The sequence below is a fragment of the Pelodiscus sinensis genome, chromosome 14 (assembly GCF_049634645.1).
Source record: "Pelodiscus sinensis isolate JC-2024 chromosome 14, ASM4963464v1, whole genome shotgun sequence".
In the NCBI taxonomy this organism is placed as follows: domain Eukaryota; kingdom Metazoa; phylum Chordata; order Testudines; family Trionychidae; genus Pelodiscus; species Pelodiscus sinensis.
This window is the reverse complement of record NC_134724.1, coordinates 41,139,267-41,158,249: the sequence shown is the minus strand read 5'-3', so window position 1 is coordinate 41,158,249 and position 18,983 is coordinate 41,139,267. Positions and strand designations below refer to the sequence as shown.

The following is an 18,983-nucleotide window of genomic DNA, read 5'->3' as shown; positions in this document are numbered from 1 at the left end:
AGAGGGGAAGCAGGAGCCGATGCTCGGGGGAGCCGGCTTAAAAGCCAGTTCCCCCCAGCACCGGGGCAAGGAACTAGCGGGGACTGGGTGCTGCACCTCTGTTTTTTAAATGCATTAAGAGCCTATCGGCATGCTGAGAAATCTAGTTACTTGACAGGAGGCAATCATATCACTAGCCACAGTAGAAAATCCTTTTGCTAACTTAATTCATGGCAGAAGGAGTCCAGGGTACAGTTTTCCAAAGATCCTAGGCAGCCCTCTGGAAAAGGAGACTTGCACAGACCATCTCAGTCTAGAAGTTGTCTAGACTTAGGTGGAGGACAATAAAGATGCAAGAGCCTGTTACAGACTGATACGAATTAAGCCAAGGGAAGAAGGCTGTAAAGTTTTGAATGTTAACTTTCCTAAATCAGATTCGGATTGTGAGCACTACTGTGGAAACATCATATGCGGAAGCTGAAATTAGAGGAATTTGGAATGTATATAAGATGAAAAATTATAACAGTGAGAATAATCACTGGAAAAACTAAATAAGGGGTTGTGGTGAATTGTCCATCACTGGAAATATTAAAATCAAGATTGGGCACTTTTCTAGAAGATACTGCCTTTAGTTCAACCACAGCTATAGGATTTGAAGCAGGAATTAATTTCAGGAAGTCTTATGCCAGTTTGCACAAAAAATCAAGCTAGATGATCACAATGATCTCTTCTGGCCTTAAAATCTTATGTGTGTGAAAATTAATTAAGACCCTTTCTTTGGATTATACATGGCATTGAAAAGTGGACGTATTAATATTTGTTCTGATTTAAGCTGGGGTGTGAACCCGTAACCAGTTAACTAGTTACCCAGTAAGCATCACCTTTAACAGTAATGGTAATCGTTAACCAATTCTGTGGCAGATTCTGGGTAACGGTTAACCAATTCTGTGGCAGCAGCCACCCCACCCATAGCCTGCCATGAGTGGAGGGTGGCTTCAGCCCCACTGGGCCCTGCATAGGCCCCACCTGGCTGGGCCTGTGAGCTAGTGGCCAGCCCTCAGGATGCTTGGAGAAGGAGCCCCACAAGCTGGGATCCCACTTAGTCAGTTAACTGGTAAAACATGTGGTTAAACTACCGTTTGACTGGTTAACTGATTAATCGTGATTTTATATCCCTAATTTAAGCAGGCGTTGTTCCTTAAAGTAGGGTTTTTAATATGAATTTATACTACAGGCAGTCCCCGACTTACGTCGGATCCGCACTTACGAACGGAGCTTTCTCGCCCCGGAAGTCGGGGCGAGAAAGCCCCGTTCGTAAGCTGCTCCGGTGCCCCTGGTCTGCTGGAGACCGTCTCCAGCAGACCAGGGGCACCGGGCGGGTTCCCGCGCTTCTGAGGCTTTGCCAGAGCAAAGCCTCAGAAGCGCGGGAACCGCTGCTGCTGCCCCTTGAGACCCGGTGCCTGTGGTCTGCTGGGGACGGTCCCCAGCAGACCACAGGCACCCGGACTGAAGCTGCAGCCGTGGCGGGGTCCCTCGCCTCTGAGGCTTTGCCAGAGCAAAGCCTCAGAGGCGTGGCACCCCGCTGCCGCTGCGGCTCTGCTCCCCGCGTCCCTGGTCTGCTGGGGGGGGGGGGGGCGCAGCTAGTGTGCTCCCCCCCCCCCCAGCAGACCAGGCTTTTGTTTTGGACTCTGGGGCAGAGCAGCTGGGGCGCTGCCGATTGGTCCTGCAGCACCCGTGGGCACTACTGGACCAACCCGGCAGCACCCCAGCTGCTCTGCCCCAGGTCCTGATTCAGCCGCTGCTGGTCAGTTTCAGCAGCGGCTGAATCAGGACGTCTGGGGCAGAGCAGATGGGGTGCTGCTGGGTTGGTCCAGTAGCACCCCAGCTGCTCTGCCCCAGGCGTCCCCAAGTCAGCTTCTGCTGAAACTGACCAGCGCTGACTACAGGAAGCCCCAGGCAGAGTTGCTCTGCCCCGGGCTTCCTGGAATCAGCTGCTGATCAGTTTCAGCAGCAGCTGACTTGGGGACGCCTGGGGTTCTTAAGTTGATTCTGTATGTAAGTCAGAACTGGCGGTCAGTTTCAGCAGTGTCTGAATCTGGACGCCAGTTCCGACTTACATACAGATTCAACTTAAGAACAAACCTACAGTCCCTATCTTGTACGTAACCCGGGGACTGCCTGTATTGAAGAGTTCAGTACCAATGAAGTAATTCAGTTAAATCATGAAACTGCTATTCAGTCAGTAGGAAAGGATGCACTGTTGAAAGGATGCCCAAGAAAAAGGTATTGTCAGCTAGTGTAGTGTTTGACATGCCTCAGACAATATGTTAGATCTGTAAAATTAGGTACATACTTGTCTTAAAGTGACTTTAAAACGTATCAACAAAAATATCTCTTGAGAATAGCTCCTAGCTGAAATATGTTAGTGAGAGTTTCTATGGAACTGATATCTGAATGTGTTTAATTTGCATGCACTTCATTTCAATATTCCTTGTAATTGAAAGATGGAAGTCTGAAAATAGTAATTACAAAAAGCGGAGGGCTCATTTTATTATTACTTTCACAGGTATCTTTAGAGGGCTCCTACAAGTGATCTGGAACCATGGTGGCTCTATCCTTGAAGATCTGTGTCCGCCAGTGCAATGTGGTGAAGACGATGCAATTTGAACCATCCACCGCAGTATATGATGCATGTAGAGTTATTCGTGAGCGAGTGCCTGAGGCTCAAACAGGGCAAGGTGAGTCTATAGATGTGTAGCCTCCAAGTCCCAAGTTTGTTTAAAAAAACACCAAAAAGTTGCACTCCAGCAATTTTGTTCTGTGAGAGATTTTCCTTCCATTCTCTATGCACCTTTCCTCTTAACATTTAATGTTCTTGTTTGAGTATCGGTTGTTTTAAAAATCCAGTTCTTTCAAAGTCTAAATATACTCTAAAACCATAACCATACATGTGTAACCGGTTACAACTAGAGTAGATCAAGTGTCTCAATCACTATTTTAATGAAAAAATGGCTTTGAACAAGTCTTTTGTGAAACTTTCAGATCTTCATAAAATGAACTGGTTTTTTTACTTCCAAAACCAAGAAGACTCAGATTTTAGATTTTTCCATTTTGATGAATTTTTTTTGTCATTAAAACTTTCACTTCCTGACTAGCTCTCTCATGTGCAAGTCATGTCCACAGAGCAGCTTTCCCTGTCAGGTTCGCACACACACTTCTTCCATGTTGCCAACCAATGTTTGTAACAGGGCAATATGAGGAAATAAGGGCAGCTGCTCCTCAGAACTGCAGCAAATGGAGACTGCCTGGTGCATACACAGTTGGTGACTTCATCAGGAAATGGGGACGCAATGCATCCCGAGCTGAGGAGGATACTGGGCCAAACAGACTACACAAGCATGATTAGAGAGGGCCTTGTGCACAGCAAAAGAACAGTGCTGACATGGTTACAAAAAGACAACTATGTGCTAGCCTGTGCCTACAACGGGCAAATGAATGTTGGTTCCTGTAGTTACTAACCTAGGTTAAACATGCCACATGCAGATACAAACTGTGTTGAGTGCTGCTACCTGACTACAGATGCAGTTGAGAATTGTGGTGCGGACAGGAAAGGACTCTAGCCAGCCATGCTGTAAGACGGGTGAGCAAAGGAGCCTCCATGGCCCATATGCGGCCTGCCAAGCCGGTGGATGTGGCCGCTCCCCCTCCCCCTCCCCCAGGCCTGGGTGTGTGGCGGCTAGAGAAAAGCACCAGCTGTTTTAAAACAGCTGGCATTTCTCTCTAGTCACTGTGTGCTCCTGGAGGCAGGGACCAAGAGACCTCGTGTGCTCCCCCGCCACCAGGCCCTGATTGGTTTGGGGGCAGGAGGCGCGTGCGAGGTCTCCTCCTGTTGCAGCGCCTCGAGGGAACTGCCAACTGTTTTAAAACAGCTGGTGATTCTCTCTGGGGGAGGAACTTCACGTGCTCCCCCACTCCCAGGCCAATCAAGGTATGTGGTGGGGGAGCACAGGAAGTCTCCTGGCCTCCTTCCGCCCCAGGCCTCCACCCCTTCCGGGGCAGCCTGGGGACACTTCAGAAATTTATGAATATAAAGCGAGTGCTGCACACTTTGATTTCTGTGTTGTAATTGAAATCAATATTGAAAATGTAGAAGAACATCCATAAATATTTAATAAATTTCAGTTGGTATTTTGTTATTTGAAAGCAAGATTAATAATGATTAGTTTTTGAGTTAATTGCTTGCGTTAACTACAGTTAATCAACAGCCCTATTTAAACGGATGCTGAATTTAATAAAAACTTACTAATATTAACCACAAGTGTACCATGGCCACAAGTTACAGTCATTAGTATTCATGTCAGTTTGTTGCCATGGTGTACCTGTGATTAATTCAGGTGAGATCAAAGTCAACATCCCTATTAATAATATTGATCTTCAATAGGGCAGTTAATTGACTTGTTGAAGATCAATAGCATTAATAGGGACTTCAGTAGTATAAAGGTATAAAAGTATAAGGAAAGAAGGTTGAAACCATCCTTAATAGGTATGGCAAGTAGTAGGCGCTAGTATAACCTTTTGTAAAAGCAAAGACCTAGTCTTAAGGCAGTGGGATACGTTGGAACTTGTTAGCCTGATAACCATATGTGAAATGCCTAACCAGTTCTGGGATTCCTCGCTATGGATAATGTAAGTATGCAGTTCTTGGCCATTTTTTATTAGTGTTCTTCTCATTTTCTATATTACTGTTTTAATGATTTTGTTTGATTTGCTAATAAAGTTTATAACATTTCCAGCCAAAGAATATGCTAATTTGCTCTTTGAGGTCTTCATTCTGTTGACAACTTTTCTATTGTTCCTGATTCGGAAGTAGAACCCTTTTCAAGCTAGTGTGTAGTACATAAATTCACTCTTAATCAGGCTACACAATGTATGTTCTGAACCAGTTGTGGTTTATTGTAACCCTCTAGCTTAGTGCTGTTTATACTGTGCCTCTAGAATGTAAGTTCTTAAAACTAGAAATGGGGCTCTGGCCTATGACTAGGCCTGTAAGTATGATGAGAATATAAATAACAACAACAAAAGAACCTGTTGATCACATATACCTCTCCTACTTTAGAGCTGTTATTCTCTTTCTAAATGTTGAGGCAGTTGTTAACAAAATACTGTTCGTTATTTCTCTAGGTTGTCTAGGAAGGGAACTCATTTAATTACATTTTTTTTCTCTTGTGTAAAAGGTTTTTAAAATGTTTAACTGCACTGCAATAAGTATATGGATGACACTGCTAAGTAGAAATAGAATTCCTGAGCTAATGGATTGTACCTCTTTTGCTGAGTAAGCTACTTGACAAGTGTCACATTTCCTGGGTCACAATCTGGATTGTAGAACAGCTGTGCCCCTTACTTCTTCAGTATGGTGTACACCTTTGCTGTGTGAGCTCCCTCTCTGCCCATTCACACCAACCTCTAGCATGCAAGTCACTACCAGACAAATACTAGAGTGTGGTGCCCAGCCACTCTAATTACATAATGGGTTTCACCTGCGTGTATCTGGTTCCAGCCTTGCAATCCAGAAATGTACCATTTTGTACTGCTCCATTCAGGGCCGGCCTGAGCCCTTTTGGTGCCCTGGGCCTGGGTGCGTGGCGCCGCCTCCAGGTGCAGGGCGCGGGCCCGCCCATGGAGCGCGGGCCTGCCCCCTAGGGTGCGCGTGCCCGCCTCCCAGGGCGCACGGCGCATGCACGGGCTGGTCACAGCCGCTGGCGCGCAGCCCGGGGCCCGCCCCTGAGGCGCATGGCACATGCGCTGCCCAGCCTGGCCTGGCCAGCGTTGCTGGCGCACGCGCCAGGCCGTGCAAAGCCCTGCAGCCGTGGGGGGAAGGGCGCTGTTGGCCGGCGCTGCGGGCGGGCTGGTGCTGCAGGAGCTGGGCACACAGCTCCTGATGGCAGCTGTAAGGGACTCCGCACGCTCCTTACAGCTGCCATCAGGCGCCCCTCATCGGTTGGTGCCCTGGGCAGCTGCCTGGCTCGCCCATGCCTCCGTCCGGCCCTAGCTCCATTACTAAGCAAAACGAGTGGTGAAAGCCCATCATTTCAACTCAGAAAATGATCGTGCCACCAGCCTTCCTTACCTAATCAGTTTCCTCAAGCCCTTCAGCCAAATGCACACTGGATTAGGTAAAACATTAAAGTAAGTTTATGTATTCACCACAGAGAGATTTTAAATGATTATAAGTGATGCAAACATGGAAGATCAGAATTGATTACAGAAAGAAACAATAGGTAAAAGCCCTAAGCTGTTACCTAAAAATTAATTATCATAGCTAAATTTGAAATGAACAACTTTTCTCACCCCTCTGAATGTTGCAGACAGTTCATATGTCATAGTACAGTTCTTCCTCCGTTCCAAATCCTTCAAGCAGGCTTGTTTCAGTAGAAATGCTGATCCTTTCTTACAGGAAAAGTCCTTGCTGTTAAATGGGGTCAGGTAATCCCATTGCTACAGCTGTGCAAATCCATGGATTCCTGCTTTATATCCACCAATATCAGCATCCATGGATCACTTCTGCAGATCAGATGCACATTTTGTAGCTAAAGCCCTAAAAATCTTCACGGATCCATGGAACATTTTTGAGGACTGCAGATTTGATATGGATACCGATGTTTGTATCCAAGGAGGGCTCTGTCTACTGCCTGTGTGCTTTGCACTCAGACTCTCATATCAATTGCAAATTCTTTCTTACACCTTCATGAAGCATGATGGTGTTTCCAAGATAATACGCTAGTCATTTGATATTTCTAAAGAGGTCGTTTGTGGCCATTCTGCAGGCTCACAACATATTTCGGTAACGGACATATAGCTAGTCTTGTGATTCCATATACAGTGTTGATACACACATTTGACAGGGAAATAATACTCAGCTGAGCTACTTCTCCAGTGATACCTTGCAAGGCATGCTTTGTGCAAGATTTATCATCATTTTGTAAAAGTGCTGACCATAACAGTGTGTGCTGTTATGACATCTTAGTTTTGGATACTGCATAATCACGCCAAGTGACAGACTAGCTGGCTTGTCACTCTCACACCAGCACACAATGAATACATTATGCTGTGGTTTTTTTGAAAGGTAAATGTATACTATGCAAATGTCATTGCTTGTTCATGACTGAACTGAGAGGTATGAACATTTGGAGCTCTATGAGATGCACAATTTGTGGAATGGGTTGATAAGATTGACTTTACTCTGTACTTGTTTCCTAATCATCGCTGCGTGCGTGCGTCCGTCCCATTCTTAAAAGAACTTCCGGTCGTGTGTTTACTTTCAGGAGCTTTGGAAAATATTTCTGCAATTAAAACTCCATATTTTAGGTTACATTAATCTTCTGAGAAGCTTATTGCTTCATAAAATGTATATTTGAGATGCTTGAGTTATATAGCATCTATTAAAAACATGGGCACAAGCAGAATTTTTCTTTAAAAGCTGTCTCAAAAGAGTTTGTATAAAATTCACCATTACTAGGTGTTTAACCCTTTTATTGAACAAGAAGAGAAATCTCTTTAGGATTTCTTGGCTGAAATTATGGTCTTTATTTTGTTGCACTTCTGATGGCTGGCAGTCTAAAAGGACCCGACTCTACACTATTGCTAGCAACATGAGTCTTGCCATTGATTTCAATAGACACAGGGTCATATCCTGCAAGTACAAAAAATTGCTTCCTTTAATTAAAGAGATTGTCAAGTGTTTAGTCCCAAGTATGTGCAGCGTACTCACAGATGTTGTTGTGGACACAAAAGAGATGATGTTATGGACACAAACTTCACACAGCTGAAATTGCCAGGAAAGTAGTATCCACTGAATTACATGTTTTGCATGGACTCAGGTTATTCAGTGGAACACTTTCATCAAGTAAACTGATATTTAAAATTGATATTTAAAATTGACTTCTGCATTTTTTATGATTATAAAAGCATTTAATTCAAGTGTTTTTAATTACAATTCAGGATGAGGTTTCCTTGATGAACCAGGTGCTTCAGTCTAAGCTAAAGCCTATCTCTAAGGCAATGTCTACACTACACTTCTTTTTCAGAAAAAGGAACACAAATTGCACTCCGCATTTTGCATATCTTTTTCCGATTCTTTTTTCAGAAGAGGCTTTTCCAAAATTTGGCCCATCTACAGTGGGACAAATTTCAGAAAAACCTCCTCTTTTGGAAGAGCCCTTCTTTCTTTCTTGTGAACAAGCTTTACAGGGCTTCCGAAAGAGCGGGTGTTCTCTTCTGAAAAAAAATTCAGAAGAGCAGATGCATTTCTTGGCTGAGTTTAGGTATTCCGGAAAAACTCTGTAGTGTAGACATAGCCAATAATACTTCCTTCTTCTGTCAAAGCTAAATTTTCTTTAACAGGAGTAACTATACTGCTACCAAACACTCATTAAGACAGAAGATAAATTGACAGGAGCTTAAACTTGAATTCTGGTCACCATATTGTTGTTCTTGGTTTGTTTTACCACACTAATGGTACCTTTTCTGTTTTGTTTCTCAGCCTCTGACTATGGATTGTTCTTGTCCGATGAAGATCCTCGGAAAGGTATTTGGTTAGAAGCTGGAAGAACACTGGATTATTACATGCTGAGAAGTGGGGTATGAAGAATTCTGTCATTTTTTTACCAGCAGATTTTGAAGCAGTCATTTAGTACAAAGAACTGTAGTCCTTGAAAAGCATTTTGATGCTAGGACAAAACACTTTACCCTACGGGTGTCAGATTTGGCAACCACTGTACAACAGGGTACCCTGTTAAAATAATTAAAAATACTCACTAATTTTTGGATTGTCAAATATTGGTCATTTTAACACCCAGGCATGTACATTGGGGTTTACTCATCTCATCCCAAAGAAGGAATTATCCTTTCTCTGTCACATGACAGTCAGAGTCAGAAGTGAATTGATATTTTTAATAGGATTTGGTTTCCTGGGGTTGTGATTCTCTGCTGAGCCTTTGAGAGGTGCCACTGTATGAGAGAGGGCTCAAGTGGCTTTAAGCCACCGTGATGCCCGCCAAGTCGTGGGCTGCTCCAGGGGTCATAGAGACTGCCGATGTTACTTGGGTAGTCCTTGGGACTTTGGTCAGAACTTCTGTGGTGCTGCATCCTTTCCCTGACCCTCCCTTCCTAATCCTACTTCCAACCCAATGTGTCCCATATGCCAGGGCTTGTGAGGGGTCCTCAGCACCATTATGGCTGGTCTTTGGTGTTAACTGGGGAATCTGGAAGAAGAGTGTACAGTTTTTGAAGGATCATTTTCTGAGCATGACTGTGTATTATGCTGCAGTGTCCTGTGTAACTTTCAGTCCGATGTAAGTTTGCCAAGCAGGTTATGGAAGGCCTGAGGAATAGGCTTTACTAGAGTCACTAACACTGCTTTGAAATAAAAGCAATGGTTGACTGTCAATACTAGAGACAACCCTTGATGCAGACAACAAACTTGAACAGTTTATCTAAATAAAAGTTGTCTTTAAAATAATAAATAAATGTATATGTATCCAATTAAAACTTACATCTGCTCCAGTTTTCAGCTACATCAACAGCTTACTGGCTTGGGATGGTTCTAAACATGTGTAATATTCTGTGTGATTTATTCCCTAGGATATTTTGGAGTACAAAAAGAAACAGAGACCTCAGAAAATACGGATGCTGGATGGATCTGTGAAAACGGTTATGGTGGATGATTCTAAAACTGTTGGCGAATTGCTAGTTACCATTTGCAGCAGGATAGGTGAGATTTCTTGGCCTTGGATTTTGGAATAGTGTGCATGTTATATACCGTGATTATCAATATCAGCCTTGTTATGGTTGTTTGAAAATTGGTAGTGTTCAGCATCAGTTAAGCTGCATTAAAATACTCAAAATGGCTTTTTTCCCATTCTGTAAAGTATTTGCATCTTCCTTCCTGTGTGAGTCAGAGGGACTTGCACCTTAAAAGTTTTGCTACCAGATAGCACTCACCAGTCAGGGGGCTTATATTATCTGACACCTAATGTTCTAAGTATTTCAATATTTATTTCTTTCACATAGTTTTCTTTTGTGAGGTGGTGAAATAAAATTAGTTTCCTGCCTATCTAATATTTAAGCAAGCGTAGAATTTACCCTTCCATCTCATTGAGAGGCTAAGGCGTCTATTTATACTAATGTGATTACTAAAGACATAGAATCATAGAACCATGGAGCTGGAAGAGACCTCAGAAGGCCATCAAGTCCAGCCCCCTGCTCTAGGCAGGACCAACCCCAACTAAATCAACCCGGCCAGGGCTTTGTCAAGCCGAGACTTAAACACCTCTAGGGGATGGAGACTCCACTACTTCCCTAGGTAACCCTACATACAGGACTAGAATATGCTAGTTTCTTAATGCTGGTTTGAATTGGGTACTAACTTTAAATTTGAAATGCACATTGTAAAACTGCTACCGTTTACTGAACAGTGCAAAAATAGGTCATTTCTCCAGGCGATGAAAAATAATGGCTTGGTGACCAGGAATGCCTTGCATTTTCACCAGCTCAGTCACAAACATGCCTAAACACAGGACCCATATTGCTGTCACTTCTACACTTGACTGTAGTATTGTGTTCTGCTTAGGGTTGACCATGGAGCCCCCCAGTGCAGCTGGTATAAAGTATGGTCTCTTAGTCATCTTAGGCTCTCTTTCCGTCCTGAATAGCATAACTTATGCTGTCAGTGCTTAACAAACACACACAAGACAAAGAAATGAGAGCAACTCAGACGAGTGCTAAGTGCTCTACACAGTGAGGGTATGTCTACACTATCACCCTAGTTCAAACTAGGGTGGTAATGTAGGCAACCGGAGTTGCAAATGAAGCCCGGGATTTGAATTTCCCGGGCTTCATTTGGATCTCGCCGGGCGCCTCCATTTTTAAATGTCCGCTAGTGCGGACTCCGTGCCGCGCGGCTACACGTGGCACGGACTAGGTAGTTCGGACTAGGCTTCCTAGTCCGAACTACCGTTACTCGAAACAAGGAGTAACAGTAGTTCGGACTAGGAAGCGGACATTTAAAAATGGCGGCGCCCGGCGAGATCCAAATGAAGCCCGGGAAATTCAAATCCCGGGCTTCATTTGCAACTCCGGTTGCCTACATTACCACCCTATTTTGAACTAGGGTGGTAGTGTAGACATACCCTCACTCTATATAGTTTCATATAAAATGCATAGTGAGGACTGACATCTGTAAAGCCCTAGAGTTGCCTAGAATCCGAGTGGTTCAGAGGCTTTTTTTGTAGTGCTCTACTTGTACTGGGCATGCTCAAATTGTTGAGTCCTTAAGGAAGTGATTGCAGGAGTTCATGACCTAGAATTCTCCATTGGGAACTTTATTTTGCTCATAATCTACTTGAGCTTCACTTGTCTACTTTTCTTGTGAGATTTAAAATTTGTAAGAAAGCAACTTTCTTCTTTGAATGCTTGCCCATGTGCATTCGAATGAGGTGCACGCACGCCGTGCACAGACTCCGGAGCCTTTTTTCCCCAGCATTATCCGTTGGGGAAAGCCCCCTTGGGAGCCCCCTTGAGTGGCACCAACATAATGGTGAATAAGTATCCCTGCTGGCCCTCCCCTCCCTCAGTTCCTTCTTGCCGCCCCTGACAGGAGCTGGTGCACTTTATCTCTCACTTTAAGTCCCAGCGTGTAGATAATGTAGTTTGCAGTTGTTCTTTATAGTGTAAATAGTTAATAAATAGTAAGATATCTAGTTTACTGTCTCTCTCCCCTCTGAGGGAGGGTGATGCCATGTCCGCAGGGTTTTAAACCTTGTGCGTCCTGTTCAAAGTCTATGCCCTGTGGGGACCCCCACGAGTCCTGCTTAAAGTGTCTGGGGGAGGGCCGTATCTCAGATTCCTGCAAAATCTGTAAAAGCTTTAAATCTCGTACTAAGCGGGAGAGAGATTCCTTCCTGCCTAAAACTGATACTTATGGAAGCTGCTCTTCAGCCGGCTTCGGATCGAGCGCTGGCGGCGTGCAGTGCACCAGCATCAGTGCGGGAAGCCCTGGTGGCACCAGCACATACCACAGCGCGGAGAAGGTCTATGGTGCCAAAGCAGCACTCGCAATCCCCGATGCAGAGAAGAGGGAGCAGACCAGAGGCAGGTTTCTGGTTAAGTAAGGACACGGGAGTCGGTACCGGGCTCATACCCCGGTAGAGGATTCTCTGCTGCGACACCGAGACTTTCCAGCCCAGGGTGAGACAGGCCCTTACAGATAGACAGGCCGTCCACACTGGAGACCTTTGCTGCCGTGACGCAGCTCATAGAGCTCATGGCCTCGCCGGCTTCATCCCCGGCACTGGCCCAGATATCTCGTCACCACTTGGGGCAGGCACATATAGCAACGGTACTAGTGGCCATGGCGGCACCAGCAGTATCCAGGCACCAGGGGCCTGGTCAGCACCGGGAACCTCATTGGCGCCGCAGTCCTCAGCGGCAACAAAGTCCTTAGCAGCAAGGCGGTGATGTTTTATATCAACAGACAGGTTGAAGCTTTTTCCTCTCCCCTTTACTAAGAAGCCCTACTCCTCTGGGATTTCTGTATAGCCCCAACAATGTTATAGCCCGGATACCAGCAATGTCTTGGCGGACACACTCAGCTGCACCTTCACCACCCACTAGCGGTCACTCAAGGGAGAGGTGTTAGAGGAAATATTCCGGAGGTAGGGTAATTCCTGGGTGGACTTATTCGCCTCTCACAGACACAAGAAGTGCCCAGAGTACTACTCTTTCCTGAGGCGGGACACCCTGGTAACCAGTTGGCTCCCAGTCCTCCCCTACGCGTTCCCCCCCATTTCCACTAGTACACAAAGTCCTCATCAGGGCAAAGGGGCATAGAGCCTCAGTCATCTTAATAGCACTGGAGTGGCCCAGGCAGCATTGGTTCCCTATCCTCTTGGACATGATCCGAGTCGATCCCCTAACCCGGCCTGCAGTTCTGGATCTGATCACCGAGGATCTGGGGGAGGGCCTCCTTTGCCATCCGAATTTTCCGTCTCTCCACCTGACCGTGTGGTTTATCCATGGTTAATGGAGGAAGAGAGGGCATGTTCAGATGCTGTAAGGGCAGTGTTGTTGGGGAGCACAAAGCCCGCCACTAGAGCCACCTACTCTGCTAAATGGAGGTGATTTTCTGAATGAGTTTTATGAAAGGGGGTGCAGCCTCTGTGAGCTGCCATCCTGCTAGTTCTCAACTACCTTCTATAGTTGCGTAAGTCAGGCCTCTCAACGTTCTCCCTGAGGGTTCAGTTGGCAGTCATCGCAACCTTCCACCTGGGAGAGGGGAGTAGATCTGTGTTTGCTAACCACATAGCCTCCATGGGATCTCAACCTTGTGCTCACCAGGCTGATGTCCCCACCCTTTGAACCGCTGGCCATGTGTTCTCTGACATCTTTCATTCAAAGTGGCTTTCATTGTGGCTAGTATGTCAGCAAGAAGGGTTTCTGAGCTCAGGGCACTGAGGGTAGACCCTCCATATATGATTTTTTCAGCAGACAGGGTACAGATGCACCTTCACCCGGCCTTCCTTCCTAAGGTGATGTCTGCATTTCATATGTCGCAGGATATCTACTTGCCAGTATTTTTTCCGAAACTCCGTGCATTCACTATATGCAAAGAGGGCGCTGGCTTTTTACTTTGATAGAACAAGAGAGTTTTGTAGGTCATCTCAACTCCTTATTTCAATAGCAGAAAGAATGAAAGGTCTGCCGGTAACGGCACAACGGTTGTCTTCTTGGGTTACATCATGTATCAAGGAATGTTATGAACTGGCAGGCAAAGTGCCGTCTTGCATCACAGGCCATTCCACTCATGTGCAGGCTTCCTCAGCAGCATTCCTAACACAGGTTCTTATAATGGATATCTGTAGAGCAGCAACACGGTCATAAGTACACACGTTTGCAGCGCACTATGCAATCACATAGCAGGCTAGAGAGGATTCAGCCCTGGGTGCTGCAGTATTACAGTCAGTCATGCCTTAATCTGTGTTATTCTCCGACCTCGCCTCCAATAGTTTTGACTAGGGAGTGTAGCCAGACAGGAACCCCCCTGTAACATCCATTTTTGCTTGCCTGGAGCATATAGGGCACACAGAACAGAAGGCCCAGGCTGCTGTGACCGTGAATGGCTGTAAAAAGAGATATGCCAATTGCTGACCAAGAGGCTGCCAAGGAGTGTCCTTGACTTAACCCATATTGATACGAACACACAGCCGTCTGCGGGGGGAGGAATCTCTCGCTCAGTAAAAAAAAAAAAAAAGTCTAGTACTCACAATTTAGTTATCTCTCTTGCAAGTGTAAATTAACTTGAAACTTGCTTGTAAGAACTGGCGCCACAAAACGGACCAGTACAATTTGGCATCTTAAGATAAGAAAGAGGATACGGGCCCCCAGGGGTATAAAGATGGGTCCAGCAGCACATTTACTTTGAGTGTCAATTTACCATCTATCTGCTGGTCGGGTTAGGTGTTTCATCTCCCGAGGTTCCCGCCCACCTCGTATTCGTCTTTCCTAGGAATTGAGAGACGGGCCCTGGCCTGACACGCTGAGGTCGAGAGGCACAGAAAGGGGTAAAAATTGTACCTGGATGTGGTCCTTTGCTTAAGTATATATATACATAGTGTCAGAGCTCTTTAAAGATTAAGCTGTCACTTGGTACCATTATTTCTATTTTCTATCTTTACCTTTTTCCTGTAACCATTTTTAAGATCTATATATATATTTGCTAGCATTTAAGAAATAGAGCAATAGCCATTGTAACCATATGCTTTTATAAGTTTTTTTTAATAAACCTGTAACTGTTTAAGCTTTAACCTGACTCCTTCAGTTGCTGTAATAGAACCAAGCACAATTTAAAAGAACTTCAGCCGGTCATAAAGGGACAGGCATAGGGAGAGCTTGGGCGTTTGGATCTGTGTCACTCCCAGGTGACAGATCCGTTGGAGCACTTTTCAGCCTTTCCCAGGCTGCCCGCTGCAAAGGAACCCTGTGTTCTAGCAGCTAAAATCTAAGGTGTAATAAGCTCTTCCTATATAAAGGGGCGTCTGTTGGCCTGCTGGCCACCCTCTGCGACGGGACCCCGGTCCTAGCAGTTAAGACACGGACGTTAAACCTTTTCTCGGAAACACACACACACACACTGCCCTGACCGTCGGCTGACAGGGAGTCACCTAATTCGAATGTGCATGAGTAAGCACTCAAAGAAGAAAAAATGGTTACTTACCTGTAACTGTTGTTCTTCAAGATGTGTTGCTCATGTACATTCGACCTCCCTCATTCCCCCACATTCCCTTCGTCGGTGTCTCCAGCAAGAAGGAGCTGAGGGGTCTCCCTGCTGGCCCGACGGATACCGTTGGGGAAAAAAGGCTCTAGAGTCCGTGCACATGGCGCACGTGAACCTAATTCGAATGGACATGAACAACACATCTCGAAGAACAACAGTTACAGGTAAATAACCATTTTTTCTTGAGACTGGTAAAACATGAATACTGAATTACTTCCATGAACACCGACAGGTTTTTTGAACTATATTTTTTTGAGCCTGATAGAGGGATATTTTGGCGCCAGTTTTTGTTGGAAAGATTGACTATGAGTACTTGATACATTCATATAATGATACTTTTTAACACTTGGTCTGGAATGTTTTTAGATGTTAACTTCAAATATATTATGTTTTCAGCAACATTTAGAATAAACCCTTTCTTGCTGTCCTACTTATACGGTACATTTTAATGGTTCGACTGCTGGAATTGCATGCTTACCTGGTGTTCGCACTTCTAGGAATAACCAATTATGAAGAATACTCTCTAATCCAGGAGAGCATTGAGGAGAAGAAGGAGGAAGGTACAGGTACACTTAAGAAAGACAGGACGTTGTTACGAGATGAAAGAAAAATGGAGAAGTTGAAGGCAAAACTTCATACAGATGATGATTGTGAGTACTATACCTCAAGAGGCTGTTTGAGGGGTGTTTCCGGAGAACTGTCAAGTGGGTTAGAGGGAGAGAGGAATCCAGAAGTTGGTTATTGGTTTTGGGGCATCTTTCACTGGATAACCTGCTGCACTTACCTTTCATTTACAACTCCAGGAAAACGTTAGGCAACAAGTTGGAATATCATGTACTGTATGTGCCTGTAATGTCTTTGTTGCTGCAATGTATTTTTAAATCCAGTTGAAAAGCTGTTAGTCACAGGAGAACAGTTATTATGTATGTTGAAAACTAGTTCTAGATCCGGTAGTATTAATTTCCATTTTGCTGGTGGAGGGATTTTGCTACAGTCTACTGAGGAAGATTATTTGTTCGACTTACTGATGCTTTCTCATTCTTCTGATTCATTGCCTTTGTGCTGAAAGTCAGTAAAATCTGTTTAGCCTTTGTCTGCACATTAAATATAAAGGGTCCATTCCAAGAAACCAAAACACTTGAATTTTTAACATGTGTTTGAATACTCATCTGTGTACTGTGGTCAAAATACAGCAAAATAACACAGTTGTTAAGTGGCATGCTACCTTTGTTTTACCTTACATAAAGTTCCTCGTTTTTGGCAAGTGCTTTTGCCCCTGTTATTCTTATCACAGGCCAGTGTTTTAAAACAATGTGTAATAAAGAATAGGAGGCTACATGGAGAAAATGTATTTAGCTGTCCATAGTTGATTCAGTTTTACTCAACTGCTGGGATGACTTGTAAAACCAATGTGTAAACTACAGCTACCTTTGCAATTATGCATTTAATAATTTTCAAAAATTATACAACAACACATTCCCACTATATTCAAACTGGAAATCCCATTATCCATTGGCTGATATTTTGGACTGTAATATCAGTTGCAACCTTCATAGCATTGGCTGAGAAGTGGAGCAGATTCATGCACGTGATGAGTACTTATTCCATAATGTACATGTTTTGCTCGCAAGAAAACGTACAAAACCTCACCATAGTTTGTCAGTTTAGCACTGTTCATTTTGTCTAGCTAACTTGTTTTTCTGTAACAGTCATCACTGTGGTTTCAAGTGTGAATATTGTCTCTGAAGGCAAGAAAAAATATACATTTGTCATACCTAGCCTTGCTAAACCCAAACACTACTCAAAGTCAGAAGTCAGAATATCCACAAATAATTTTTTTAAACTTGCGTTCTGGCTTTTTAACCTGTAGAAGTCATGTTGTCAAGCTTCACTCTGCAGCAATGGGAGCTAGAAACTCTTTGAAATGAAAGCAATGATTTTCATGTTAGCATTGATCCAGGAGCTGGGACCTGAAGGAAAACTCTAAATGCTTCATCTCTCACACAGATACCATTAGGACGGATAGCGCTGAGTAAGGTGTTTATTTGTTTCTGTTCCAGTAAACTGGCTAGATCACAGTCGAACATTCAGAGAACAAGGAGTTGATGAAAATGAAACACTGCTGCTGAGGCGGAAATTCTTTTATTCAGACCAGAATGTAGATTCTAGAGATCCTGTTCAGCTGAACTTGCTTTATGTTCAGGTATAGTATGTACAGCAAAGAAACCTCTTCCATCCTACTGAGGGATTCTGTGTGTTGTTATTATGTATGTTAAATTTTGATTAAGAGGCTAATTGAATAGCTGAATTTGCCTCAGCTATTCAATTAATCTATAAGGGAGCATGGCCTTTGAATACTCATCTGTGTAGAGTGGTCAAAATACACTTCAAAGGCAAAAGTGATGCGGGGAGCACTGGGCCAATGGGGGACTGATTGAGTCCCACGCTGGCCCCTAGGTCTCCAAGGTGTTTCAAAGCAGTGGCACCACGTAAAGCTGGGAGCTAGCTGGGGCCTCCCCAAAGTGGGCCCCAGCTCCCCATTGAATTTCAAAGCAGCAGCACCGCGTGAAGCTGGAATCCTCCCCACTGACCCCGGCTCCACCCAGCACTGCGGGAAACTCCACATGGTGTTTCTAAGCGGCAGCTCCACGTGGAGTCCGGGGTCAGCCTCCTCTTCGCTTCCTCCCGCTTGCTGCCTCTTTCTAATAGAGGCAGCAAAGGGGGGGAAGAGACTAGTGGTCTAGTGTGTCAATTATCCGATAAGCTTTTGCTTATCAGATAGTCGACTAGTCTTTAATATCCCTAATTGTTATAGCTAATACTGCAATTTGTGGTCTGTTCACCTCTTATTTCTTTACCATCCCAGGCCTGTACTTGAATTGGAATATGGGGAAGTTTTATAACTCTTTTGTGAGCCTCACTTGTGAGGAAGGAGCATGTCCTGATGTCTGGTTTGCAGAACCAAATTTTGTTCTTGTTCTCTTTTGCAACCCTGCTCACAACTGTGTGAGCAAGGGGGTTGCAACATTTGAAGACTATGGGTTTGTCTGTGTAACTGAGGGTGAAGTGCTTCAGGAATAAACAAAAGATGGAAGAAATGCTGCTTGACTTTTCCAGACTGGTTGAGAAAACTACTTACTGTTAAATGAGCAAATTGGATGTGTAGGCCATTGTAAAAATGGCATTAGGAGATACTTTGTGTCTTGGTGTGTGCATTTTTATGACAGAACAATGCTTCCCATTTTCTATTACCTTGTTTATAATGGTTCAAGTGACTATATTGAGATGAGTGATGCAGTTGTATATTGTTTGTGGAACTGGACAGAATACCTGTCCTCATTATAAAAGTGGGTTGCAGGTTTTTGCACTTAATTTTCATAATCATTTAAGTTCTACTAATTGCCATATCTTTAAACGTGAGCCCTGTTTGGCTTTCACGGGGGCATTGTGGCTACGCCAAAAACTCAAAAGATATATGAGACAGAGGAGTAAGCTTTGCAGAGGGTTAATTAGCAGAATTCTTGCAGGACCCCTGCTTTTCAATTCTACGTGATTTACAGCAAGTTTGTAAAAATCTTGTCTGAAATAGACACACTGGCTCTAACAAAACATATCCTAGTGCATCAGCAGCATGAGCACAATGGTTATTCAAATACAGGGTCGTTCCCCCCCCCCC

General features: G+C 44.4%; 1 protein-coding gene across 9 annotated transcripts in view; it reads left to right on the top strand.

Moving 5' to 3' along the window:
* TLN2 (talin 2) overlaps positions 1 to 18,983 on the top strand; it is a 368,094-nt gene that overhangs the window by 179,663 nt on the left and 169,448 nt on the right. For all 9 annotated transcript variants that reach the window (XM_075897670.1, XM_006127334.4, XM_006127338.3 and 6 more), the window contains 5 exons: positions 2,546 to 2,717; positions 8,519 to 8,616; positions 9,619 to 9,748; positions 15,805 to 15,957; positions 17,368 to 17,510. In XM_075897670.1, the coding sequence (XP_075753785.1) occupies positions 2,582 to 2,717; positions 8,519 to 8,616; positions 9,619 to 9,748; positions 15,805 to 15,957; positions 17,368 to 17,510 (660 nt within the window). In that variant the 5' untranslated portion in view covers positions 2,546 to 2,581. The remainder of the gene's footprint in view (positions 1 to 2,545; positions 2,718 to 8,518; positions 8,617 to 9,618; positions 9,749 to 15,804; positions 15,958 to 17,367; positions 17,511 to 18,983) is intronic.